Here is a 27861-nt window from a genome sequence, read left to right on the forward strand (position 1 = left end):
GCTACGGCTGACATACGGAAAGCATTAAATGCGCACCTGGGATACGATGGAAAAACAATAAATGAAATCCTTTCCATTGCCAAGTCTGTCTTCAATTCCCTGCGCTTCTCCTTGTAGCACCCCCTTGCTCCCTGTCCGCAAGCCCCACACGAACCCTGTAAAAGGGTGCTTGGTTCAGGACTTGAGACTTGTGAACTCCTTTGTCATTCCCCACCATGCCAATCCTCATCACCAATTCCGGAGGGAACTGTAGTTTACTCTGTCATTGATTTATGTTCTGCATTCTTCAGCATCCCGGTGGATGCCTTCACCTGGCAAACCAGACGATTAACATGGACGTGACTGCTCCAGGACTATGTGGAATCTCCAGCAATATTTTCCGCTATACTAAATCAGGATCTGCTAGACGTTACCCTTCCGAAGGGGTCTGCCCTCCTTCTACACGTTGATGACATCTTACGATGTGGGCAGGACTTAGAATATTGTAAGCTGGACACCATAGCTCTTCTTACGGCATTAGCGCATAAAGGACACAAGGTATCCCCAAAGAAAATACAGTATTGCCAAAGGGAAGTAAAATACCTTGGTCACATCCTAGGAGAAGGAACCCGTGCCTTAACAACCAGTGACCAACCCTTCCCTCTGGAAGCAGGAAACCATGAACTCCTCTTTGTCCTCTGGGGTGTACTCATGGGGAGGGGGAAAGAAGGAACTGGCCAGGTGACAAGACACTGAGGTTACCACCACAACTCCTCCCTCAACCCCTCCTTTTTGTGATGTATCAATGATGTAGTTCTGATGTAGTCTTAGGTGTGTAGCATGGGGGATTAGTAGCTAAGAAAAGGTGGGGTCTTCTTTTGTTTGGGGCTTCCATCTTGCTTCGTCTTGCAGTGAGTTGGAGTCCTATCGCGACAGTCTCAATAAAGACCAAGCCTACTGGCTGCTGTTTTGCTCCAATTTTCCTGGTTGGTGTCCTTGCTTTTTTGTCCAAAGGAGCCGTCGGATTTCTCCGTTAACATAAGCAAAGAACCAAATACTTGCAGATCAAATTATCTCATGCAAGAGATTGTATCCAAACAGGATTCGTGTGTCCTATATGCCAGGAAAACAAATTGCTGATTTGTTGTCAAATGTTGTTAACAAAGAGCAACTGACTTTATAAATAAAGTGCACATGAGCTAAATATGTGGCAATGGTTGTCATGAAAAGGGGTAGGATGCTAGTATTTTCACTCTTCCATTTCTGGATCATGTGATCCTTATTTACATTCCACACTTCTGGAAGTGTAAGAACGGAAACTCAGAAACATTACTTCCATTCTTTGTGCTTTTGTTTTTCATCTTTTTGTTCTGTCTCCCAGACAGACAGGATGTGTGTGAGCTGCTCCTCACACTGTTGCTATATTCTATATTATGATTTGTTTTGATTTGATACACTGCAATAAATAGCGATACTACATACTTCCAACAGCTCAGCTATCGCTTCCTCTGCTGTTTGCATGCTCATATGAGCAGATAGGAGTCGCTGAGATACAGGACTGCTGCCAAACACTTCATGGGTGTCCTGTTACCAGAGAGGGAGGCCTCCATAATGGTTTCTCCCTTGTATGAATTCTTTGATGGGTCTTGAGATTCGAGCTTTGACTGAAGCTCTTTCCACATTGGAAGCACTGATACGGTTTCTGACCTGTATGTGTTCTTTGATGGCAAGTGAGACTATCCTTTCGATTGAACCTCATCCCACATTCCAAGCACGGATAGGGTTTCGTCCCGGTATGAATTCTTTGATGGCAAGTGAGACTGGAATTGTGACGAAAGCTCTTTCCACACTCAAGGCATTGAAAAGGTTTCTCCCCTGTATGAATTCTTTGATGGGAAGAGAGCGTAGTCCCCTCCAAGAAGCTCTTTCCACATTCTAAGCACTGATAGGGTTTCTCCCCTGAATGAATTTTTTGATGGGCAGTGAGACTTTGCCTGAGAATGAATCTCTTTCCACATTCAAAGCACTGATATGGTTTCTCGCCTGAATGAATTTTTTGATGGGAAGTGAGATGTGCGCTTTGACTAAAGCTCTTTCCACATTCCAGGCATTGATAGGGTTTCTCCCCTGTATGAATTCGTTGATGGGAAGAAAGCTTAGTCCCCTCCCGGAAGCTCTTTCCACATTCTAAGCACTGATAGGGTTTCTCCCCTGTATGAATTCGCTGATGGGAAGTGAGACTCTGCCTGTGACTGAAGCTCTTTCCACATTCTAAGCACTGATAGGGTTTCTCCCCTGTATGAATTTTTTGATGCGAAGTGAGACCCTGCCTGTGACTGAAGCTCTTTCCACACTCAAGGCATTGAAAAGGTTTCTCCCCTGTATGAAATCTGTGATGGGAAGCGAGACTCAGCTTGTAAATGAAGCTCTTTCCACATTCCAGGCATTGATATGGTTTCTCCCCTGTATGAATTCTTTGATGGAAAGTGAGATAAATCCCCTGGCTGAAGCTCTTTCCACATTCGAAGCACTGATAGGGTTTGTCACCCGTATGAATTCTTTGATGGGAAGTGAGATGGGAGCTCTTTCTGAAGCTCTTTCCACATTCAAAGCACTGATACGGTTTCTCCCCCGTATGAATTCTTTGATGGGAAGTGAGATGATCCTTCCGACTGAAGCTCTTTCCACATTCTCTGCACTGATACAATTTCTCCCTACTCTGTGTTCTTTCATGTGAAGTGAGGCTGTCCCTCTGAACGAAGCTCTTTCTTTGATGGGAGGTGGACTGGGAGCTCTGACAGATGTTCTCTCCACACTCTGAATATTTATAGGACTTCTCCGATATGTGGATTCTGTTGACTTCCCCCTTGTTCTCCCCTTCCAATTCATCACCTTCTGCAATGAAGAGAGAAGTTAATTAGCGCCTCAAAAACAAATGGAGGTCCAGATTATTGAACAATGTTTTCCCCCCACCTCACTTGAGAGTGCTCCGTTTCGGCCTCAAGAGGACATCCTTGAAGTCTAACTTAATGTCATTGTTGATGTGTAGCATCTTCGACCCTCCCAGCGTTTGAGCACGCCTGCAGGGCGCCTGACTCTCTTGAAACCAGTGGGGCGCAACTGCCAGCATACTGTGACAGGGGCGCAGACACAGAACCACCAAACCCGCCACCTGACCCCTCCCCCAGCAACGCACTGCCATGTCAGCGTAAGTCATGCAAACTCGCATCGCTGCCCCAGACCCCAACCCCACTCAGAGCGAAGGGGGCGTGGTTCACATCCATTATTGAACAAAGTTAATGAATGCTTGTGATAGAGGAAGAACTGAAGGGAGTTAGATGTGAGGCCTTACTATAGTTTTCACTTCCTTAGTTGGCTGGTATTAACTGACACATTGCTTGGCTTTTATCTGGAATGGATTTTGTTCTGGCTCAACCCTGGAATCCACTCCATCTCCAAGGTCAGTCATCTCTTTGGTCAATCAAATGCAAACAGAAGCAAAAACAACAAACCTGACAGAAGTTACACCAACTTCCCTAAAAACTCTGAAGCCGGCATTTAAGAAGGCCTGGGTGGTTCAGACAAGCCTGGTCATTGTTTTAAAAGGCATGAACATTCACAGAGGAAACAGTTGATACCCCTCCATTCTGGGTTCACGGTGGGGGATGTCAGAATCCCAGATGCTCTTGGTCTCCAGCCAAATAGTGAAGGTTCATCATATAGAGGTATGAATGGAATTTCAAAACTGATCTTATGATCTAACGGAATTTTACCACGATCCATGATCCCACGATCCTCCTCCTTTACTTCCTTATGTAGAACTCTCTGGTCAGGATCCAGAAACGTCCACACCTTGTCTGTAAAACAAACAGCAACATACTCCTGACTATTATATATATGTGAACCTAGGAGCTCAAAGGGGTGAATGTTTGCATCTCCTTTAGAGCGAAAGTCATGAATTTGGTCCCCCCCTTTTTGTTGTTCTTTTTTGTTATTTGTTTTATTGTTGAGTGTATTAAGTAGTTTATGTTTTGTTTTCTTACCGTTAGTGCTGATATTATATTATTAATTGTTGGCTATTGGTATATATTTGAGCCTACCCTTTCAGAATCCTTTTTACTGTTGATAGAACTACTTTACAACTTTCTCTCTCTTTTTCTCTACTTCCTTTGAATATTTTCAAATAATAATTATTTAATTGGGAATACTTAAAGTTAATTTCAGTGTGTATAACGGGTAGAGTCTGCCTTATATATATTTAGATACGCAAGAATGTTAATTACTCATATATTTCGTAATCCATATGTTAATATATGGCTCAGGTTGGAGCGATAATAATTTTCAGTATATATGGTCTATATTAGGCCTTCCAAACAATTTTGCTAAAGATAAAATAGAGGACAAGGAAGCTTACAGATTAAAGTCATAATGAGAATTATAAGTATGAATGTCAAGGGGTTAAAGGAAAAGAAAAAAACAAATGCTAACACTCAAATATCTACAGTCATTAAAGGCTGATATAGGTCTATTAAAGGAAACACATTTGACGGAACAAGGGGCTCAAACTTTGAAATGTCAATGGGTAAAAGAAGTTATTTCAACAAACTCTGACGAAAATGCTAGGGGAGTCACAATTTTATTTAGGAAAGGCTGGCCTCATGAAATACAAGATATAATAAGAGAGGAAGGTGGTGGATGCTTAATAATTGTAATTGAAACAGAAGGGACAGAAATAGCAACAGTAAATGTCTGTGCCCCAAACACTGATGACCATAAGTTTATTCACAACTGCTTTAAGAGATTAAGCCTTCTATCGTATCAGCACTTGATAATGGGTGGAGACTTTAATGAAATTTTAGATCCACAGATGGATACCACCTCAGTAGCCAGGAAAAAAAGGACAAAGGTTAGAGAGACAATTAATAACTATATGATACAGTGGAATTTAGTGGATTCATGGAGATTGCATCACCCTAAGGAAAAATCATATACATATTTTGCAGGAATTCATAATACCCTGCATAGAATTGATTTTTTTCCAACATCAGCATTACATCCCGTTAGTAGCCGATGTGACATTGATATTCCCATTATAGCTAATCACTCAGTAGTAATATGGGAATATAATTTATCTAAAACCCAGGAAGGTATGAGGAGATGGTATCTTAATATATCATTACTAAATGAAAAAAACTTCATTCAATATATAAACCAAGAAACACAAATATATTTTAAAAATAACTCCAAATCTTCAAGGTCAAGACTGATGGAATGGGAAGGATATAAAGCTTACATCAGAGGGAAGATAATAGCCTTCTCTGCCAACAAAGCCAAGCTGCAAAGCTTAAAATAAAATAATCTAAAAATTTCTTTAAAAACACTATGGGGTGATATGGCAAATAATCCATCTGAGTGTACATATGAAAGAATACAACAACTAACATTAGAACTGAATCATATACTAGCTCAAAAAATTGAGTTCAGCCTACTAAGTCTAAGACAAATATACTGGGAACAGGGAGAATTGCATGTCAACGCAAATTAAGAATGGATAAATAGGAAGAAATCTGGAATGAATATTTAAGCGATAAGGCGGATGGAGGTGGGAAGTGGGGGGAGGAGAGAGAGGTGGGAAAATATTGTTAAAAGGGTGCAGTCACAGGTATATCAGTGTATTTAAATCTGAATTGTCAAATTGTGTTATTATTGTTATTATGGTTTTTGTTGTACAGTAGTGTCTTTTGTGGTTGCTGTTTATATAGAAAAAATGATTAAATAATTTTTTAAAAAACAATTGATCTTAGGATCCAACAGGGAGTTTTACCGAGAGGGTACATGATCCCAGGATTCTCCTCCTTGACTTCCTTATGCAAAGCTCTCTGGTCAGGATCCAGCAACGTCCACATTTCGTCTGTGAAAGAAACAGCAACATCTTCACCTGCATGCTCTCCATCAGCTGTTGCCTCAATCTGGTTGGTCTAAATTTAAATGTATATGTAAATCTCTTTCTTCACTTTGAACCGCCCTCCCATTTTCATGAGGAGACCAACTCTGTCTTGTTTCATTGGTGACAGAAGAGGAAAAATGACTATTGCTCAAAATTAATCTAAGCACAACGGCCACAAGAGCTCCAGTCTAGGCATTTGGCTCTGCGATGTTGAATGTTCTCTGTTCTCTCCTGTTTCCCCTTTTTTTGTTTCAATTTAAAGTAATTCATGAACCCAGAACTCATACCATGACCACTAATGATGAACTATATGTTATACATATTCCTGCCAATATATTCTGCTATTTTTGAGATATACAAAAATGACATGAGAAGACTCAGTCTACATATTTGTATCATTTCTTAGTCCTATGATCCTTGTTTTTAAAAGCAGATAAAAAGTTATTCCAAAAAGAAAAGAAAAAAGCAACACATGGTGGTCCCATCTGCATTCAATCTGCAAAGCAGGATCAGATTAAAGAGTCGTGGCTTCTAGTGCTGTGTGATGGATCAGTGAGTTGTCTGTCATTGGCAGGGCATTCAGATCACAGAACTGGTTCTAGACATTTTTAGCTGCCAATACATCGCATTGGGCGGGGAGCTGTGATCTATTCCTAGCTCAAATTGCCTGCAGAGGACAAAGGAGCAGGCAGGGAGGGAGGTGGGGGAGCCCGAAAAGGTGCTCCCCTTCTCCATCTCCCTCCGCCTGCCTGCCTCCCCCCACCCCCAAGCTGAGCAAGCCCCAATTCCTCTCCGGCTCCATCCCTCCACGTCCCCATCTCCCCTCCCCTGGGACTCACCAGATCTCTCGGAGGACCCTGGGGGGGAACGCTCAGAGGTTGTGAGGAGGGATGCAGGAGACAATCTGATCAGGTCATCCGTCCATCTTCCCCCTTCCATCCTTGCTAGCTTTGCAGGATCCGTCTCTTTCATCCTTCCTGAGGAGTCAAGGAGCCAAAAGAAGCTGCAGGGTCCTGGGAGAGAGGAAGAAGCAAGGGAGCCTCAGAGGCCCTGCAGGGATTTCCGGCCCTAGATATTCTCCTGCCCCTGGAGAAGCACAAATGGGGCAGCCCCTTCCCAACAAAAGCCCCATTTCTAAACTTCTCCAGTGGTTCCAATTTCCCCTGTTTGCTCCTCACCCCACTTCGTAAGGCTGGCAGGGTCTGTCCAGTAGTGACCTGAGAGTAGATCCCCTTGAACTCAGTGGGGCTTATGGACAGAAGTTGGTGCCAAACCCAGGCACCGTCCTGTCCCCAAGCCTGAAAACGGCAACATCAGAGCATGAGCAGAAAATAGATGAGTAGCCATTACCTGTCGGTGCCCCCATGCTAGGTGCTTTGTATAGAGAGCCCTGCTGACGCTCTTTGAGCTCCCTCATCGCAAGCCAGGCAGGTGTTGTGGCCATACAGTGGTACCTCTGGTTACATACTTAATTCGTTCCAGAGGTCTGTTCTTAACCTGAAACTGTTCTTAACCTGAAGCACCACTTTAGCTAATGGGGCTTCCTACTGCGGCTGTGCAATTTCGGTTCTCATCCTGAAGCAAAGTTCTTTACCCGAGGTACTATTTCTGGGTTAGCGGAGTCTGTAACCTGAAGTGTATGTAACCTGAAACGTATGTAACCCGAGGTGCCGCTGTATTTGCCTCTGTCTGGGGTTGCATGGGGACCAAATCTGTATGCGGACGCAGAGGAGCTGGTGATGCCACATTTTTGAAATATAATGAGACTAATAACACCCCTCCTCCTTAGATATTCCCAGTGCTTATATACCATCTTTGCAAGTCGCCGGTCTTGAAATGTGGCCCCCACCCTGGCATGGAAGCCATCAAAGTACAGTCATACCTCGGGTTGAATATGCTTCAGGTTGAGCGCTTTCGGGTTGCGCTCCACGGCGACCGGATCCTATGCACCCCTCGCATCCAACTTGTACCTAAAAATCTACACAAGCCTGCACCAGAGAATTGCAGAGTTGGAAGGGACCCCTGAGGGTCATCTAGCCAACCCCCTGGGGCAATGCAGGAATCTCAACTAGACCATCCCTGACCGAGGGCCATCCAGCCTCTGTTCCAAGGCCCTTCTTTGCATGCCTTCTCCACCAGAGGTCTGGGTGGTGGCAACACAAAAACGGACCTTTTCTGCAGTGGATCCCCATTTGTGGAAGGCTCTCCCAAGGGAGGCTCGCCTGGCACCTTCCTGACATCTTGAGGTGTCAGTTCAAGAAGGACACTGACAAACTGGAACGTGTCCAGAGGAGGGCAACCAAAATGGTCAAAGGCCTGGAAACGATGCCTTATGAGGAACGGCTAAGGGAGCTGGGCATGTTTAGCCTGGAGAAGAGGAGGTTAAGGGGTGATATGATAGCCATGTTCAAATATATAAAAGGATGTCACATAGAGGAGGGAGAAAGGTTGTTTTCTGCTGCTCCAGAGAAGCGGACACGGAGCAATGGATCCAAACTACAAGAAAGAAGATTCCACCTAAAAATTAGGAGGAACTTCCTGACAGTAAGAGCTGTTCGACAGTGGAATTTGCTGCCAAGGAGTGTGGTGGAGTCTCCTTCTTTGGAGGTCTTTAAGCAGAGGCTTGACAACCATATGTCAGGAGTGCTCTGATGGTGGTTCCTGCTTGGCAGGGGGTTGGACTCGATGGCCCTGGTGGTCTCTTCCAACTCTATGATTCTAGGTGCCAGGCAAAAATGTTCCTCTATAACTGGGCCTTTGGCTGGTTGACATGCCTCTTAAATATGTTTGTGGGAGATCATTGGTTTGCCTTTGTTTTATTATGCATTTGGTGTTCTCATTTTGCATTTTTATGTTGTGAATCACCCTGTAAACTTTGGATGAAGGGCATAATACAAATTTAATAATAATAATAATAGCAGCAGCAGCAGGGAAGAGCACAGGGAACGGCAGTCAATTAGGGGTGCCAACTTGAATAAACTAGTAAGGGAGGACAGGCATGGGCATAGTCAGGATTTATGTCAGGGGGCCGAATCTCCGTTAATTAAGGATTTAATTCTCCCCATTGGACGCCCCTGGACCCAAGTAAGGCCTGCCCCGCAAAACTGATCACAAGATGCAGTGTGCACAGACCATTTGAATGGCAATGCCCATTAATGGGAGGGGGGGCTCAAATGTTTTATGGGGGGAACCAAAGGGACCTCAGTTGGCTCTTATGCAGTCAATCATGGCAGACCTGTGGACTGTATTCCTTCATTTATAGGCACGCCTCCCAAGGCCCAAAAATGTATCCTGGGGTTATGCGAATCTGTGAGGAAGAGAAGGAGAATTTCTTGCTCTCTCTCCCACTGTCCCCCCCCCCCTTTTTGGCTTGGTTTCTACATCCTTCAGGCAGGCAGAAATCCAGCAGGTGGGGAGGATTTCCTTTCAATATTGTTGCTGGAATGTTTGCAGTTGAAAAAGCATGTAAACGTAACAGGCCGTATAGTAACAATTGCAAAGTTATTTACTAGAAACTACTTCTCTAGAATTAGATACAGATTCTCATAATGTCCAAATCAACATCGTGACATAATACATTAAAATGTAGCTTTTGAGCTGACCCCCAGGTCCAGTATGTACAAAATACAACTCCTACTTTCTTGACTCTTGTCTTTTTCTGTCTGGTGTCTTCCCTAGAAGAGTAGCATGAAATAATCTTCTAAGCGTCTGATAAAGATGATTGGGTTGGCAGACAAAAAAGACGGGCCCTGATAGATGGGCAGACAAGACAAGGATTCCTGGGGTTTCCCTTCATCAGCTGTGCAGAGGGCTCAATCATCTGGGAATCTTTGCAGGGACGGGGAGCTTCCATGGGATCACTGTAATGGATTGCTTTGAAGGGATTTCTGCACCTCCAGGGAGCGCCTCCCTCCCCCCCCCGGCGCCCCCTTCCTTCCCCGCCTGGCTATGGCCCCCTGGATCCCTTCAGCCCCTTTTCCGCCCCCTTGGCTGCTCCGTCTCCTTTTCCCTCTGCCGTGAATCTCCGCTCCCTGACTTGGGGGTCTGCCCCCACTATGTATGATCTGAGCAGGGACTCCCATGCCCCCTCCCTGCCCCCCTGGGACCCCCTTCTCCCCATTGCACCCTCAGGGGGAGGAGAGAGGAGACTCACCGAGGCAAAGGCGAGAGAAGATGAAGAAGGCAGGAAGGGAGGGGGGAGGGACTTCTGCTCGGGAGGACCTTGCCCCTCCCCCTTCACTTCCTGTCCTCTCTAGGAATCCAGCTCTGCTCCTTTTAACCCTTGCCAAGCCGAGCGCGCCCCTCCCTCTCCCTGCCTTCATGAAGTTTTCCTGCTTCTGCGCCTGCGCCCTAGGGGCTGCCCCCCTTCCCTCCCTCTGCCCCACGGAGCCCACATCCAACCAGACTAACTGCAGGGGAGACGGGGGGGGGGTCCATGGGGGGGTTGCCTCGGCTCTCCCCCAACATCGAGGCTCCTGGATCCCAAGGAAAGGCTGGGAGGGATAAGAGGCGGAGGGCTGCCTAGTGGCGGGAGGTGCCTTGGGCTCAGAAATGGCTCCCTCAAGACCCCCCCCAAAACACACCCTCCAGCTCAGCGGGGGGGGGAGGGGGGATTCCCAGCCGGGAGACAACCCCCCCGAAAATAATCCGCCCCCCCCCCGGCAAGCGTGTTTTTCTGCTTCTGCAGCCGCTTCTCCTCCCAGGCAGAGACGGAGGAGGAAGAGTCCCAGGCGAGGAAGGAAACGCACACGCGACCCGGGGGGGGGCGGGGTTGCTCTGGGGGGCAAATCAATCCTAATGATAGAAGAAGAAAGGGGAAGACCAGGATGGGAGAGAGAGGGTGCCAGACTCCAGTTCAGAGCCAGAGGGACCCCTGCCACCCTTTCCCCGAGTTTCCTGGCAGAAAACCAGTTTCTCCTGGGCTCCCAGAACTATCTGACCCCATTTCCCACCCCAGAGCAGGGCTGGACCAATCAGAAGCCTCTCCATTGGGCAGCTGGCCAATCCCCTTTCAGATTCCCCTGGGCCTCCTCCTCTCCTTCGCCCGCTTTCCTGAGGGAGTTTTCCCCCTGAGTTTCCCTCATGGCTGCTCCCCTTCCCAGCTTCTCCTTCCTTCTCTTCCTCTCCCCCCATTATTTGGGGGCAGCTGGATTTCCTCCCCCCCCCATGGCCAGGCAGGCCCAGGAGGAGCCCACGGGGGCAGCAGGGCCAGGAGAAGGGGTTTCCCGCCCTTTTCCGAAATAGGCGGGAAGGCCATTTTGTTTTTCCCGGAGGCCCCAGCCGTTTTCCCCAGAGACGCCATGGCTCCCCTGTGGGCCTCGGGGGTCCCAGGCTCTCGGGGTCTCTCCTCCCGGCTGAAGGAGGGCGGCACCTTTGCTCCTCAGCCGCCTTGCTGCCATGATGGCTTGGCCTCCGCAGGGCAGCCTCTCTCCTCGCCATGTTGGCCCCAGGGAGGAGGCCTCTCCGTTGGGAGACGCCAGGCAAGCGGCCCTGGGGGATCCGCCACGTTCTGCGCCAGGACAGGCAGCGAGGAGGGAAAGGCCCTCTCTGTCTCAGAGGCCCAAGGAGGAGGAGGATAATAATAATAATAATAATAATAATAATAATAATAATAGTTTTGCCCTCTCAGAGGTGGAGGGTTGCCTCGGGGGAGTTTGACCCCCGGAGCAGCATCCTTGGTCACCCCAAGAGTCAGTGCTAGGAGAAGGGCAGGAATAGGGGAAAGGGGGGCTCTTCCCAGACAAGGCTGGAGACTCCCCTTCTGCCCATCGGGGTCCCAGGAGCCCTTTCTGGATGGCCCTCACTTGCCCCCAAAATGGGCTAAGAAGTCTGTTCCTCCGCTTCAGGCAGTAGTTCAACTGGAGAAGTTGCTGCCACTCTGGATCACTGAGGGTCGCAGGGAGCCAGTGGAGCCCAGTGGGTGGACTGGGGAACTGGCTGAAGTGGGGTCCTCCCAGTCCAGCCCAAACAAGAAAGAGGGAGCTCTCAGAAGAGGAAGCCATTGCGGAGAAGAACCAGACTTGGCTGTTCTCTGCTGAGGGTCTCCTGCCTTTCTTCCATGGCTGCCATGGACAGAGGAAGACACAGCCCCCCCCCCCGAATCCCCTGCAAGGCCCTGGGGAGCAAGCAGAGCCTGCCTCAGTTTCCTTCCCCAAGGCCTCGGGGGAACCTTGGGGTGCGGAAGGAGGGACCCCAAATGGAGCTCAGAGTCCTGGCAAGTGGGGAAAGGAACATGAAATGGCGCTTTCCAGATGAGTCTCAGAATCGCCCCCCAGGTCCAGGGACTGATCCGCCCTGGCTTCCTCCTCGGAGGTCCCTTCCGAAGGAGAAGGGGTCCCAGGTCTCCATGGGGGAAAGCGTTCCTGAGTCCTGCGTTTGAGGTCTAGGATTTTGCCTTTCTGGCTCCGGCCACCTACGTGCTGTTTATGGGAGCTGTAGAGATGGGATCCCCAAATTTAATAAGGATCCCTCAAAAAACATGAGCTCTGCTTCAGCATGTTGTCCCCCCACAACCTTCTGTAAACTGAAATGAAATTTGTTTTAAAATTTATTCGCAATTCATTTTTTTGTATATACAGTATATTTTATTTTTCCCCATATATGTTTATTGATTTTCCAACGTTTAACAGTTTTATGACAATATAATAGATCATCTTTTTCTCCTGTGCTCTGCTGAGCATTCAACTTCCCTCCCTCCTTCCTCTGGTTTACTTATGTCCTTCCTTTATTTTTCACATTCATAAGATCTACATTCTTTGTCGTTCTTTCCCCCCACTTTTATCTCGAACAGAGTGCTCATTCTATCTCAGTCCTGCTAGTGTTTTTTGTTTGCTGTTGTTTTTTTACAAGGATTTTCTAAATTGATTCCACTTCCTCTGGAACACTTGGTTGTCTTGGTTCCAGATCTGGACAGTCAGCTTTGCCAGTTCCGCATGCTCCATCATCTTCATCCGCCAGTCTGCCACAGTTGGTAATTCTTGCCGTTTCCATTTTTGGGCGATTAAAATTCTAGCTGCCTTTGTGGAGTACATAAACAATCTTGGATCTACTCTTGCTGATTCATGTTTTGAATGTTTTAAAGAGATGTTTCTATCAATAATTTTAGTGTTTCAGTCTCATTATAAATCCCTTTCAGATTTATTTATTTTTTAAATCCAGTCATGGATATGTAGGAGAAATTCAAAAAGAGGTTCCTAGACCGGAGGTTACCCACAGAAACCCAGAAGAAACGGAGGAAGTCTCCAAGTGGAAAGATAGGCCTTTATTGAAATACAAATGAGCCTGCAAATAACCACATCCCAAAAAGCGTTGCCACAGAAACGAGGGAGCTAGAGATGCTTTTCTGGCAGTGAGACAAAACGTCACGGCTAAAGTCTAGAGGGCAGAAACCGGAAAATACTGCTTCCTTCTTGAAGGTTCTATTCTTTTCTGCCGAGGCATCTAGATGTATTATGATTTGTATTTTGTTATCTCAAGGTCACACTGAGCCAGAAAGATAAATCTGTCAGCTCAGTGGGCTGCTTTCTCTTTCTTACTTTCACAAAGTTTTTTTCAGGAACGAAGCTAAAAAAGCCTGTAGTCGAAAGTTCTTCTTTTGCCACTGAACTTTGCCTCTGCGTGATTTATTGGGAAGCAGATGCATCCACTCCAACTAGGTTTCTGCAGTGCCTTGGCACTGAAGACCCAGAAAAAGAGACGGAGGGGAATGTGTGGGTCATAACCTGGGAAGGAGTCGCTGAGAGAGGCAGAAGGTTGTGTGGGGCAGGCGAGGGAAGAGCAGGAGGAGACAGAAAGAGCCCCATGGAAAGACGAGGTTGGGCTGAGCTGGTGCGGGAATGAGCGGCAGAGAATGCAAAGCAACTCCGGAAACGGTGAACAAGGCAAGCTATGATCTCGATTGAGGAAAGGGAATTAAGATGCCTGCTTCCCCATCCCCAGTGGATTAATATGTCCAAAGATTAGGAAAAGAAGAAAGAAAAGGAAAAAGGATTGGATGAACATCATAAGAGACCATAATTTTGGATTGTGACTTGGCTGAGATTTGTTGGAACAGTTTTTCAAAGGCTTTATAGAAACTGGACCTAGAAACTGGAGAAATACTAATTTGGATTATGAGACGATCATTATAAGAGTCATATTGCACTGTCTGAGTGGTTAAGATTTGAAGGCTGGGCTAGGGGGCGAAATCTTCTTGGTAGTGGCACCCGCTCTGTGGAATGTCCTCCCACCAGATGTCAAAGAGAAAAATAACTACCAAACTTTTAGAAGACATCTGAAGGCAGCCCTGTTTAGGAAAGCTTTTAATGTTGAAAAGGTTATTGTATTTTAGTGTTTTGTTGGAAGCCATCCAGAGTGGCTGGGGAAACCCAGTCAGATGGGCAGGGTATAAATAATAAATTATGATGATGTAGGAAAAGTGTCATCTTGCTGAAGGGGAGGGAAAAGGCTGGATACTAAATGCAGCTGGGTTTATTCTGGAGGGCATATTCTGAATAATTGCTGCAACAGATGATTTTCAGACAGAGATGGGAGTTTCCTTTTCATCTATTTTTTTGTGTTTTTTATATAAAGATTCCTTTATTTTGAATTTTGGAGGACACACACAGGAAAAGGAGAGTTGGAGGTGGGAGGGACCTGCAAGGAACGCAGGGAAGAAAGGACATCTCAGGATGGGAGATGGGGAGAAGAGGGGGTCACACAGGGGAGACGTGGGGGAGCCTGCCTTTCTATGGGTTGATGAATGATATGTATGATACAAATGTGATAAAAGGTATTTTTAGTTATTCTTTCCCCTTTCTATTTTCTATAGAATTGTGTTTTGTAAGGGTTGTTTAATAATTTTTGTTTTGTTATTTTTCTTTTTCGGTTTTCCCTCTGTATGAATTCTTTGATGGCGAGTGAGATAAGTGCCTTGACTGAAGCTCTTCCCACATTCCAAGCACTGATATGGTTTCAGACCTGTATGAGTTCTTTGATGCGAAGTGAAACTGTTCTTCCAACTGAAGCTCTTTCCGCATTCAAAGCACTGATAGGGTTTCTCCCCTGTATGAATTCTTCGATGGGAAGTGAGACTGTGTCCCTGACTGAAGCTCTTTCCGCATTCAAAGCACTGAAAAGGTTTCTCCCCTGTATGAATTCTCTGATGGCTAGTGAGCTTAGCCCTGTCCTGGAAGCTCCTTCCACATTCTAAGCACTGATAGGGTTTCTCCCCTGTATGAATTCTTTGATGAGAAGTGAGATGTGCGCTTTGACTAAAGCTCTTTCCACATTCTAAGCACTGATAGGGTTTCTCCCCCGTATGAATTCTGTGATGGGAGGTGAGACTGTAGCTATTAGTGAAGCTCCTTCCACATTCAAAGCACTGACAGGGTTTCTCCCCTCTATGAATTCTTTGATGGGAAGTGAGATGGGTTCCCTGACTGAAGCTCTTTCCACATTCCAAGCACTGATAGGGTTTCTCCCCTTTATGAATTCTTTGATGAACAGTGAGATAATCCTTCCGATTGAAGCTCTTTCCACACTGCAAGCACTGAAAAGGTTTCTCCCCTGTGTGAATTCTCTGATGGTTAGTGAGCTTAGCCCCCTCCTGGAAGCTCTTTCCACATTCTAGGCAATGATAACGTTTCTCCCCTCTATGAATTCTTCGATGGGAAGCGAGATTTGCGCTTTGACTAAAGCTCTTTCCACATTCTAAGCACTGATAGGGTTTCTCCCCTGTATGAACTCTTTGATGCAAAGTGAGACTGTTCTTCCAACTGAAGCTCTTTCCGCATTCAAAGCACTGAAAAGGTTTCTCCCCTGTATGAATTCTCTGATGGCTAGTGAGCTTAGCCCCATCCTGGAAGCTTTTCCCACATTCTAAGCACTGATAGGGTTTCTCCCCTGTATGAATTCTTTGATGAGAAGTGAGATGGGCCCTCTGACTGAAGCTCTTCCCACATTCGAAGCACTGATAGGGTTTCTCCCCTGTATGAACTCTTTGATGCAAAGTGAGATTATCCTTTCGACTGAAGCTCTTTCCACATTCTCTGCACTGATACAATTTCTCCCTACTCTTTGTTCTTTCATGTGAAGTGAGGCTGTCCCTCCGAATGAAGCTCTTTCTTTGATGGGAGGTGGACTGGGAGCTCTGACAGATGTTCTCTCCACACTCTGAATATTTATACGACTTCTCTGATATGTGGATTCTGTTGTGCTCCCCCTTGTTCTTCCCTTTGAATTCATCACCATCTGCAATGAAGAAAGCAACTACTTAGCGCCTCAAAAAGAAATGGAGTTCCGTATTATTGAACAATGTTTCCCCCCCGCCCACCTCATTGCGAGACTTGAAAGTGCTCTATTTCGGCCTCAAGAGGACATCCTTGAAGTCTAACTTAATGTCATTGTCGATGTGTGGCATCTTCGACCCTCCCAGCGTTTGAGCACGCCTGCGGGGCGCCTGACTCTCTTGAAACCAGTGGAGCGCAACTGCAAGCATACTATGACAGGGGCGCGGACACAGAATCATCAAACCCGCCACCTGACCCCTCCCCCAGCAATGCACTGCCATGTTAGCGTAAGTCATGTTAACTGCATCACTGCCCCAGACCCCAACCCCACTCAGAGCGAAGGGGGCGTGATTCACATCCATTATTGAACAAAGTTAATGAATGCTTGTGATAGAGGAAGAACTGAAGGGAGTTAGATGGGAGGCGTTCCTATAGTTTTCACTACCTTTGTTGGCTGCTATTAACTGACACATTGCTTGGTTTTTAGCTGGGATAGATTTTGTTTGGCTCACTCATGAAACCCACTCATTCTTAGAGGTCAGTCATCTCTTTGGTCAACCAAATGCAGACTGAAGCCAAAACAAAAACAAGCCTGACCGGAGTTACTTCAATTTCCCTTCAAGTCCTGAAGCCGACATTTAAGAAGGCCTGGGTAGTTCAGACAAGCCTGGTTATTGTTTGAAAAGGCATGACTAGATGAAGAACAGTCACAGAAAAAAGTTGTTATCTCTCCATTCTGGGTTCACAGTGGAGATGTTAGAATCCCAGATGCTCTTGGTCTCCAGCCAAATAGTGGAGGTTCATCAAATAGAGGTATGTATGGAATTTCAATCTCATGAAAAGAGAAGACTCCCTGGAAAAGACCCTGATGTTGGGAAAGATGGAGGGCACAAGGAGAAGGGGACGACAGAGGACGAGATGGCTGGACAGTGTTCTTGAAGCTACCAGCATGAGTTTGACCAAACTGCGGGAGGCAGTGGGAGGCAGGAGTGCCTGGCGTGCTCTGGTCCAGGGGGTCACGAAGAGTCGGAAACGACTAAACAACAACAACATGGAATTTCAAAACTGATCTTATGATCTAACGGAATTTTACCAAGAGCGTCCATGATGCCACGATTCTCCTCCTTGACTTTCTTATGCAGAACTCTCTGGTCAGGATCCAGCAACGTCCACACCTTGTCTGTAAAAACAAACAGCAACATACTTTGAATCTTCTCCCATTTTCATGAGGAGACCAACTCGGTATTGTTTCATTGATGACAAAAGAGGAATAATGACTATTGCCCACAATTAATCTAGGCATAACAGCCGCAAGAGCTCCTGACTAGGCATTCGGCTTTGCGATGTTGAATGTTGTCTGTTCTCTCCTGTTTCCCTTTATTGTTTCAGTTGAAAGCAATTCATGAACCCAGAACTCATAGACTGACCACTACTGATGAACCATATGTGTCCTGTTTTCAGGTGGTTGCTCACGAGTAAACAGCCAGGACTCGGACCTGCTTTTCACAGGTTTTATTAAGTGCAAACTACAGTGGTGCCCCGCAAGACGAATGCCTCGCAAGACGGAAAACCTGCAAGACGAAAGGGTTTTCCGTTTGCAGAGGCGCTTCGCAAGACGAATTTCCCTATGGGCTTGCTTCGCAAGACGAAAAATGACGAAAAAATTTGAAATTTTTTTTCGCTCCAAAACCCCTTTTCCTGAAGCGCTAAGCTGCTAAAAGCATTTTAGCAGCAAAACCGCTAATCCCCCAAGCCTTAAAAAGCCGTTTTTAGCCCTTAAAGTGCCAATGGCACTAATAGCGCTACTCCGTCAATGGGCTTGCTTCGCAAGACGAAAAAACCGCAAGACGAAAAGACCCGCGGAACGGATTCTTTTCGTCTTGCGAGGCACCACTGTATGTACAGAGCAGAAACCCAAAGTTCATGTCTGTCACTTGCAGATTCTGGGAGTGGCTTCTTCCTCTTCCCCCCAGGATAAGAACTTAGACACCCCAAATCTCTGCTTCCTTTCCTTACGTTTGACCCCCTTGTGAAAACTAGGCGACGGAAGCGGCATGTCTGTTTCATGAACAGGCTGGCTGAGCGAGGTGCTAGGGCTCACAGTAACGTCTGTGAGCTTTTGCCTCGCTTCGCCCCTCCTTCGCCCCTCTGCTTCGCCGGAGGCGTGACTCTCTCCACTGCCTTATGAAGTGCTACTGCTCAGTGATGCTGGAGGCTCCCTGTACTCTTCTGCCCCCCTCCCCCCTTTCGATGGCAGTACCCGGACACCCCCCCCCTCAAAAAACCCCTCCCCATCAGTGGGGTTCTGAGCTACCTCCCCTTCACTGGCGACGTGAGGAGAGGGTGGGAAGCCAGGGCAAGAATCATCGTCCTCTGTGTCCTCAAAAACCGCTTCCCAACCCCCCCCCCCCCACAACCCCGTCCCCTTTGGAGAGTCCTCAGGGTGTTCCTCCTCCTCAGAGCTCTCGGCAACTTCATCAACTATTCCCCCCCCCCCGAGGGTGGAAAACCATCAAAGTCCCCCTCGTCCTCTGTGGATCCAAACACTTCTCCAAAAAACCTCCCCGGGGGTTTGGGTTTGTCTGGGAAGAGAGCGTGGAACTCCTCTATGAGAAATTCCTCTGTTACGCACCCCTCAGGAATCCACACATTTTCAGAACTGGGCGCCCCCTCCAAGGCAACAAGATACTCTAGTTGATGTCCGTTCCACCTGGAGTCAAGTATCAGCATCACTTTGTTGCATTGTTCCCTCTCTTCTACGTTTGGCGGGGTGGATCCCTCCTGCCCCCTCTCTGGGCAGCCGTGCCCCTCCCTGTAAGGCGACAGCAGGGACCTGTGGGAAACCGGGTGTATCCTCATGTTGTCTGGCAGCTTCAGCCTAAACGCTACTGGATTGACCTGCTGGATGACCTCAAAGGGGCCCACTCTTCTAGGCTGCAGTTTCTTGCACCTCCCCCTCAGGGGCAGTGCCTGAGATGACAACCACACCTTGTCCCCCACCCGAATGACTTCCCCGGTCTTCTATGCTTGTCGGCCTCCTTCTTGTCAGCCTCCTTGGCCCTCTCCAAGTTCATCTTGAGCTGTTGGTGTATGGCCTCCATCTCCTCCACGAATTGCTCCACTCCAAGCCGGCACACTCCAAGCCTCCTCCCCTGGTCCTGGGATGGCACCCGTAATTGGCAAGAAAGAGACTCATCCCTGTGGACACATGCTCAGCATTATTGTATGCAAACTCTGCTAGTGCTAGCTTCTCCACCCAATCATTCTGCCTCTGAAGCCCCATGAAGACATGGTCCACGAACAACTTGACACATCTTGGTCAGTAGGTCCACCATGACCACAGTCTTATCTCGGGACATGGGCAGGTCTGTCATGAAATCTATGGACACTACCTCCCATGGCCTCCCCGGTGTGGGCAAGGGTTCTAGCAACCCAGCTGGTGGCACCCTCTCCCCCGTTGCCCTCTGACACATGTCGCATCCTCACACATACTCTTGCACATCTTCCCTTACTTTGGGCCACCAAAAATCCCGCGTAACTAACAACATGGTCTTGTGTTGCCCAAAATGCCCAGCAGTAGGGTTGTCATGGAGTTGTTTGAGAACTCTGACCCTTAGGGACTCTCCTGGTGCATACAATGTTCTGCTTCTTCTGCTAGTGCTCCTCCCCAGGTCCATTTGTCCTCCTGGAACATATGTCTGGCCACAGGGGGTTCCTTCTTCCTCCAAGTACTCTGGTTTTCGAGATATCTGCCCTCACGTTCTGCTCTCCCGGGATGTACTGGATCCTAAAGTTAAAGTTGGCAAAAAACAACAACCCAGTGGATTTGCCTCTGGAAAAGCATGCGCACGGTCCACCCGTATTCCAAGTTCTTGTGATCTGTAGGCACCTCTATCTGCTGCTGCGCCCCAAACAGGAAGTGTCTCCACTGCTTAAAAGCCACAAAAATTGCCAACAATTCTTTGTCATAGATACTGTAGTTTTGCTGACAATATGTTACCATGACAACATGTTATAGATATTCCAGCAAATTTATTCTGCTATTTTATATACAAATGACAGGAGAAGACTCAGTCTACATATTTGTATCATTTCTTAGTCCTATGATCCTTGTTTTTAAAAGCAAAGAAGAGTTATAAAAAAAGAAAAGAAAAAGGCAACACACGGAAGCCCCATTTGCATGAATGAATGAACTTTATTACAGTCACAGACCAGGATTAAAAAAAGCATATAGATAAAATAGCAGTTAGGATTTTTTTAACTGATAATTGTTAGAGCAAATGAGGACAAGGAAACAGGCATAGGATAAAACATCTGAATAAAATACAAGATTGAACACGGATAATGGATGGATAAAAAACTGATAATTAAAACAGAAAGAACTAAAAACAAACAAAGACACACAGTTAAAACAACTGTAAGAACATAAGAACTAAAAGACTCACAGTTAAAACAACTATAAGAGGTTGCAGAGTAGAAGCCTCTGAAATAGAGGACACGCACAACATTAGAAACTGCTGTGCAAATATGGTTAAAGCAGACAGTTAAAACAATGTACAACACTAAATTTAGAAACAATGTACAACACTAAACTGTCCCAGGGAGCTGACTCAGAATCCCCCATGGAACCGTGTTTGGGGCTTTTCATGCCGGACTATTTTGAGTTGGGCGATGGTCTGCGTCTACAGATCTGTAGACAGAATCTGGCGACCATCCAGGTCTTCTTCTGGCCTTTGCCTAACAGCAAAAGGTCCAATTTTTGCTTTTGCGGGAGGTCGGCGAACCTCACCAGTAGGGGATCCAAGATCTTACTACGTGCCTCTTCATAAAAGGGACATCTAAAGAACAAGTGTTCTGGCCTTCCTATCTCTCCCAATGGACAGGTGCAAAGTCTCTGAGCATACGGGACCCTTCTAAAGGCTCCATCCAGGACCAGTGAGGGAAGAGCCGCGCTTCTGGCGAGTGTAAAGGCCCTTCTTGCATCCCTAGAAACGAGAAAGAAGAGATATGCTGCCAGTGCAGCTGTATATCTCTCGATTTCTCCAATTCTATAGTCGGGGCACCTTGCACAGTCCTGCTGTCTCTCGGTGTCTAATATTCTTTACCTGACCGTAGCTTTTGCCTGGCCCAAGCCCAGACTTAGAAGGGCTTGAGGGGCAAAACCCAGTTTCCGGAGGGTGTTCAGGACTGCAGTCTGCCAGCCCGACTGGAATTGATCGCAGAGGATCAATGGGGCTATCCCTCAGGGGAGCAGGTTCAATGTCAGCCATTTGTAGATTGATGTTAAGCAAATGCTAGTCTCCACTCTCATCATCCCCGTTTCCAATCTAACCCATGCGTTTGAGACACATCTGGGGACTTGGAGGAGAGCTCTAAGAAGTCTAGATTGAACTCTCTGAAGTGGGGAGAAAGCAGAGGAAGGCGGGCCCAAAAAAGAACCATAGAGGAGTTGTGCCAAAGTTTTGGCCTTGTATAATTTTAGAGCTGTGGGGACGAAGAAGCCCCCTTGTGCTCTGAAAAATTTAAGGATACAAGTTGCGTTTTTTTCCGCTGAACTCCCGATGGAGTTTATGTGTAGTTTGTTGGTTCCTGAGGCCTGTACCACCATTCCTAGATACTTGTAGTATGTGACTTGTTCTAATTTATCCCACCCCCTAGCTGAGGAATCCCCAATTCCTCTCCGGCTCCATCCATCCATGTTCCCATCTCCACTCCCCTGGGACTCACCAGATCTCTCAGAGGTCCCTGGGAGGGAGTGCTCAGAGGTTGAGAGGAGGGATGCAGGAGACAACCTGACCAGGTCAACCGTCCATCTTCCCCCTTCCATCCTCGCTAGGTTCGCAGGATCCGTCTCCTTCATCCTTCCTGAGGAGTCGAGGAGCCAAAAGAAGCTGGAGGGTCCTGGGAGAGAGGAAGAAACAAAGGGAGCCTCAGAGGCCCTGCAGGGATTTTCTTGTCCTAGATATTCTCCTGCCCCTGGAGAAGCACAAATGGGGCAGCCCCTCCCCCACAGAAGCCCCATTTCTAAACATCTCCAGTGGTTCCAATTTCCTCTGTTTGCTCCTCACCCCACTTCGTAAGGCTGGCAGGGTCTGCACGGTAGTGACCTAAGAGCAGATCTCCTTGAACTCTGGCCTGATGTTTCTGGTCAGGACTTCTAAGACTAGAATGAATAGTAAAGGTGAGAAAGGACATTCCTGCTATGTTCCTTTCTGTATCTTACATCCCTCTGTTACCACTTGATTTTCAATTACTTTGGCTTTTTAGACCGAATATATTGCTTGAATCCCCTTACTAAAATTTTCACCAAAACTCATTTCTTCAAGGACTTTATTCATAAATTCGCATGAGATGTTGTCAAACGCTTTTTTCAGCATCTATCACTTCCAGGTATTCGATCATCTATAATGTTTCTTATATTAGATTTCAATTGTCTCCCTGGAAAGAAGCCAGGGCAGACAAAAACATCAGAGGCATTACAGTGGGGAAAAGAATATGCAAATTAAAAGCATATGCAGATGACCTTGTAATTACAGTTGAAGACCCTAAGAACTCTCTTCCAAAAGTTTTAGAAAAAATACAGGAGGATGGGCAAGTGGCAGGTTTTAAGTTGAATAAAGATAAGACAAAGTTATTAGTGAAAAATCCAGCAGTAGAAAATAAAAAAGAATTACAGAAAAATTTAGAAATAGAAATCCATAGAAAAGTCAAATACTTAAGACAATTATGAAAATACCTGGAATGAAATACCGTATTTTTCGCACCATAGGGCGCACCTGACCATAGGGCGCACCTAGTTTTTAGAAGAGGAAAATACGGAAAAAAATATTCTGAATCAAATGTTGCACTAAACTATTTAAAGCAGCAAAGCGGGCGGCTCCTGTCCACTTTGCTGCTTTAAATTGAGCCTCAGAGGAGGGCAGGAAGGGGAACCATGGCTTATCTAAGTCCAGTTAATAATGCTGAGCCTGAGTTATGGCCATCGAGATTAGCCTGGCCATCTCAGTGGAAATCTGGGGAGGCTGAGGTGGACTTTCAGTGGTCAAAGTGTGGTTGTGTCTTCCTGCCCGGCCTCTATTTCCTGCCCTCTTTCCCCCCTGCACCCCCGCACCCTGCTTTGAGGGAAGGAAGCGGAGCCATGGATCCTCTGCTCGCAACTGCACGGGATTCCCTCCACTTTGAAGCAGGAAAGTGGGAGAGGAGCTGCTTACACAAGTGTAAGCTGCTCCCCTCCCACTTTTCTGCTTCAAAGGGAGCCCAGGAGAAGGGAATCCGCTGCAGTCGCATGCGGTGGAGGATCCATGGTCCCTTTCCTTCCCTCCTCCGTGATTGCTTTGAAGGAGGAAAGCAGGAGAGGAGCTGCTTACACAAGTGTAAGCTGCTCCCCTCCCACTTTGCTGCTTCAAAGGGAGCCCGGGAGAAGGGAATCTGCTGCATTCGCCAGCAGAGGATGCATGGTCCCCTTCCTTCCCTCCTCCTTAGTTGCTTTGAAGGAGGAAAGTGGGAGAGGAGCTGCTTACACGAGTGTAAGCTGCTCCCCTCCCACTTTCCTGATTCAAAGCAATCACGGAGGAATCCCTGTGAGCAGCGGAGGATCCATGGTCCCCTTCCTTCCCTCCTCCGCAGTTGCTTTGAAGGAGGAAAGTGGGAGAGGAGCTGCTTACACAAGTGTAAGCTGCTCCCCTCCCACATTGCCACTTCAAAGCAATCATGGAGGAGGAATCCGCTGCAGCCGTGAGAAGCGGAGGATCCATGGTCCCCTTCCTTCCCTCCTCCTTAGTTGCTTTGAAGGAGGAAAGTGGGAGAGGAGCTGCTTACACGAGTGTAAGCTGCTCCCCTCCCACTTTCCTGATTCAAAGCAATCACGGAGGAATCCCTGTGAGCAGCGGAGGATCCATGGTCCCCTTCCTTCCCTCCTCCGCAGTTGCTTTGAAGCAGGAAAGTGGGAGAGGAGCTGCTTACACGAGTGTAAGCTGCTCCCCTCCCACATTGCCGCTTCAAAGGGAGCGCGGGAGGAGGGAATCTGCTGCAGCTTCCCCCACCTCCCGCAGAAGCCGTGCGCTCTTTAAAGGGGCTGTGCGGCTTCTCCTGGCTTTTCTGGGAGGTGGGGGGATTCCCCCACCTCGTAGAAAAGCCCGCAGGAGCCGCGCAGCCTTTAAAGAGGGCGCCGCTCTTTGGGGCTTTTCCCCGAGGAGGGAGAACGGACCGATGCGGCCAGTCAGTCCCTTCTCCCTCCTGGAGAAAAGCCCGCAAGAGCGCAGGAAGCTTGTGTGCGGCTCTTGGGGGCTTTTCCCGCCTGCCTCCCCCTTGCATTCGCTCCATAGGACGCACACACATTTCCCCTTGCTTTTTAGGAGGGAAAAAGTGCGTCCAATGGTGCGAAAAATACGGTAAAAAGGAATCTAGAAATTTGGGGAAGAATGAATTTATCCTTATTAGGGAGAATTGTAGCGATCAAGATGAACGCACTGCCAAAAGTATTATTTTTATTTCAGTCAGTGCCGGGAATAAGTAATACAGCATGCTTCAAGAAATGACAGAAGGACATTTCCAAATCTATTTGGAAAGGGAAGAAGCCAAGGTATGATAAAGGCAAAGTAAATAAAGGATTTACAATCATCTAAGAAGAAGATCACTCTTACAAGTTTGGGAAAGATATAAATGTAACAAATGGCATGGCTTGCATGGACCTGAAAGGTGGCCGAAGACACTACAAAATGGACTCAATGTCTTTGAACTGATCATGTAGGTGGAATATGGAAAACACCAGGATGATCTGGCATAAGCTGTGTGTGCTGGTGCCAAGGACGGAACAGCATACACAGGGAAGCGAAGAGATGACATGCGCAACATGACACGCAAGGTAAGATGCATCCTTGTGCAAATGAACTGAAACAAAGCATGTTTTCTACACCACATGGATCAGTCTGTCAAGCACCCTCAAAAGAAGATGTTTTGGGGTCGCGTCAGTTATTATGGTGTCAGAACCTGTGGCCAATAGAAGGAATGATGCGCTCGCCCCAATATATTGAGGTTCTACGAAAGAGAGCTATTCCAGAGTTGGAAAAGAAGTATCCTGCCAGTACTGGGATGTTGCAGCAGGACCAAGCCCCCGTCACACACCAAAAGTGGTGAAGAAATTCGGGACAGAGCAGCAAATACAGCTACTGATTGGCCAGGGAATTCCCCAGACATAAATCCCATTGAGAATCTGTGGGCTATGTGCAAAAGTCGCCCATGAGATCATTGGTTTGCCTTTGTTTTTTATGCATTTGGTGCTCTCATTTTGCATTTTTATGTTGCGAATCGCCCTGTAAACTTTGGATGAAGGACATAATACAAATTTACCGTATTTTTCGCACCAAAGGACGCACCGGACAATAGGACGCACCTTGTTTTAGAGGGGGGAGAACAAGAAAAAAATATTCTCCCCCTCTCTGCCCAGTGCCCCTTCAGCGAAGCGGCAGGAGGCGCTGCACAGAGAGAGGGAGAATTTCCCCCCTCTTGTTTTCCCGCTCTAAAACAAGGTGCCGTTTAAGGTGCGTTCAGGCGGCTACCTTGGAAGCCTGGAGAGCGAGAGGGGTCAGCGCGCACCGACCCCTCTTGCTCTCCAGGCTTCAGGTTCCTTTCAACCTGCTCTATGGGGCTGGCGGGGGAAGCCCACCACCAGCCCCAAAGCGCAGGTCAGAGAGCAGTGGAAAGGCACAGCGGAGAGGCTGCTGCCATAGTCGCACGTCACTTCTCCAGCTGGGAGAGGGTCGCGCGGCTATGGCTTCTTTAGCCCCCCACACGCTCTCCCAGCTGAAGAGGTGGCGCGCGGCTATAGAGGTTCCTGCCATAGCTGCGTGTCACCTCTCCAGCCGGGACAGGGTCGCGGGGCTATGGCGTCTTCGCTCCATAGGACGCACACACATTTCCCCTTCATTTTTAAAGGGGAAAAAGTGTGTCCTATGGTGCGGAAAATACGGTAATAATAATAATAATAATAATAATAATAATAATAGCAGCAGCAGCAGGGAAGAGCACAGGGAACGACAGTCAATTAGGGGTGCCAACTTGAATAAACTAGTAAGGGAGGACAGGCATGGGCATAGTCAGGATTTATGTCAGGGGGCAGAATCTCCGTTAATTAAGGATTTAATTCTCCCCATTGGACGCCCCTGGACCCAAGTAAGGCCTGCCCCGCAAAACTGATCACAAGATGCAGTGTGCACAGACCATTTGAATGGCAATGCCCATTAATGGGAGGGGGGGCTCAAATGTTTTATGGGGGGAACCAAAGGGACCTCAGTCGGCTCTTATGCAGTCAATCATGGCAGACCTGTGGACTGTATTCCTTCATTTATAGGCACGCCTCCCAAGGCCCAAAAATGTATCCTGGGGTTATGCGAATCTGTGAGGAAGAGAAGGAGAATTTCTTGCTCTCTCTCCCACTGTCCCCCCCCCCCCTTTCTGGCTGGGTTTCTACATCCTTCATCCTTCAGGCAGGCAGAAATCCAGCAGGTGGGGAGGATTTCCTTTCAATATTGTTGCTGGAATGTTTGCAGTTGAAAAAGCATGTAAACGTAACAGGCCATATAGTAACCATTGCAAAGTTATTTACTAGAAACTACTTCTCTAGAATTAGATACAGATTCTCATAATGTCAAAATCAACATCATGACATAATACATTAAAATGTAGCTTTTCAGCTGACCCCCAGGTCCAGTATGTACAAAATACAACTCCTACTTTCTTGACTCTTGTCTTTTTCTGTCTGGTGTCTTCCCTAGAAGAGTAGCATGAAATAATCTTCTAAGCGTCTGATAAAGATGATTGGGTTGGCAGACAAAAAAGACGGGCCCTGACAGATGGGCAGACAAGACAAGGATTCCTGGGGTTTCCCTTCATCACCTATGCAGAGGGCTAAATCATCTGGGAATCTTTGCAGGGACGGGGAGCTTCCATGGGATCACTGTAATGGATTGCTTTGAAGGGATTTCTGCACCAGGTAAAGGGATTTTTGGCCCCCCAATTCCCCCCCCCCCGACACCTGTATTTTGCCCAGCCCAAGGTGGCGAGTTTACCTAAAGCAGCCAGAGGTCCTTGCTGACCTCCAGGCTAGGGGGGAGCGAGCCAGGGAGCGCCTCCCTCCCCCCCGGCGCCCCCTTCCTTCGGCCCCCTGGATCCCTTCAGCCCCTTTTCCGCCCCCTTGGCTGCTCCGTCTCCTTTTCCCTCTGCTCCCTGACTTGGGGGTCTCCCCCCCCCAGGCATGACCTTAGCAGGGACCCCCACGCCCCCTCCCTGCCCCCTGGGACCCCCTTCTCCCCATTGCACCCTCGGGGGGAGGAGAGAGGAGACTCACCGAGGCAAAGGCGAGAGAAGATGAAGAAGGAGGAGGCAGAGAGGGAGGGAGGGGCTTCTGCTCGGGAGGACCTTGCCCCTCACCCTCCACTTCCCGTCCTCTCTAGGAAGCCAGCTCTGCTCCTTTTAACCCTTGGCAAGCCGAGCGCCCCAGGTCCTCCTCTCCCTCTCCCGGCCTTCATGAAGTTTTCCTGCTTCTGCGCCTGCGCTCTAGGGGCTGCCCCCCTCCCCTCCCTCGGCCCCAAGGAGCCCACATCCAACCAGACTAACTGCAAGGGAGACGGGGGGGGGGTCCATGGGGGGGTTGCCTCGCCTCTCCCCCAA

The 27861-nt window shown here is 47.7% G+C and overlaps 1 protein-coding gene across 1 annotated transcript; it reads right to left on the reverse strand.

The window, feature by feature from the left end:
• Positions 1-503: 503 nt before the first annotated feature.
• On the reverse strand, positions 504-27552 carry LOC310670364 (uncharacterized protein). Its single transcript, XM_083425596.1, has 6 exons — positions 27539-27552; positions 21922-22095; positions 6766-6939; positions 5804-5890; positions 3753-3836; positions 504-2874 (listed from the first exon to the last, which is right to left on the reverse strand). Exons 2-6 carry the CDS (start codon positions 22052-22054, stop codon positions 1553-1555), a joined length of 1800 nt encoding a protein of 599 aa, XP_083281722.1. The 5' UTR covers positions 22055-22095; positions 27539-27552; the 3' UTR covers positions 504-1552.
• Positions 27553-27861: the final 309 nt, after the last annotated feature.

This window comes from Podarcis tiliguerta, assembly GCF_965153285.1.
Source record: "Podarcis tiliguerta genome assembly, chromosome: 2".
Lineage (NCBI taxonomy): Eukaryota > Metazoa > Chordata > Lepidosauria > Squamata > Lacertidae > Podarcis > Podarcis tiliguerta.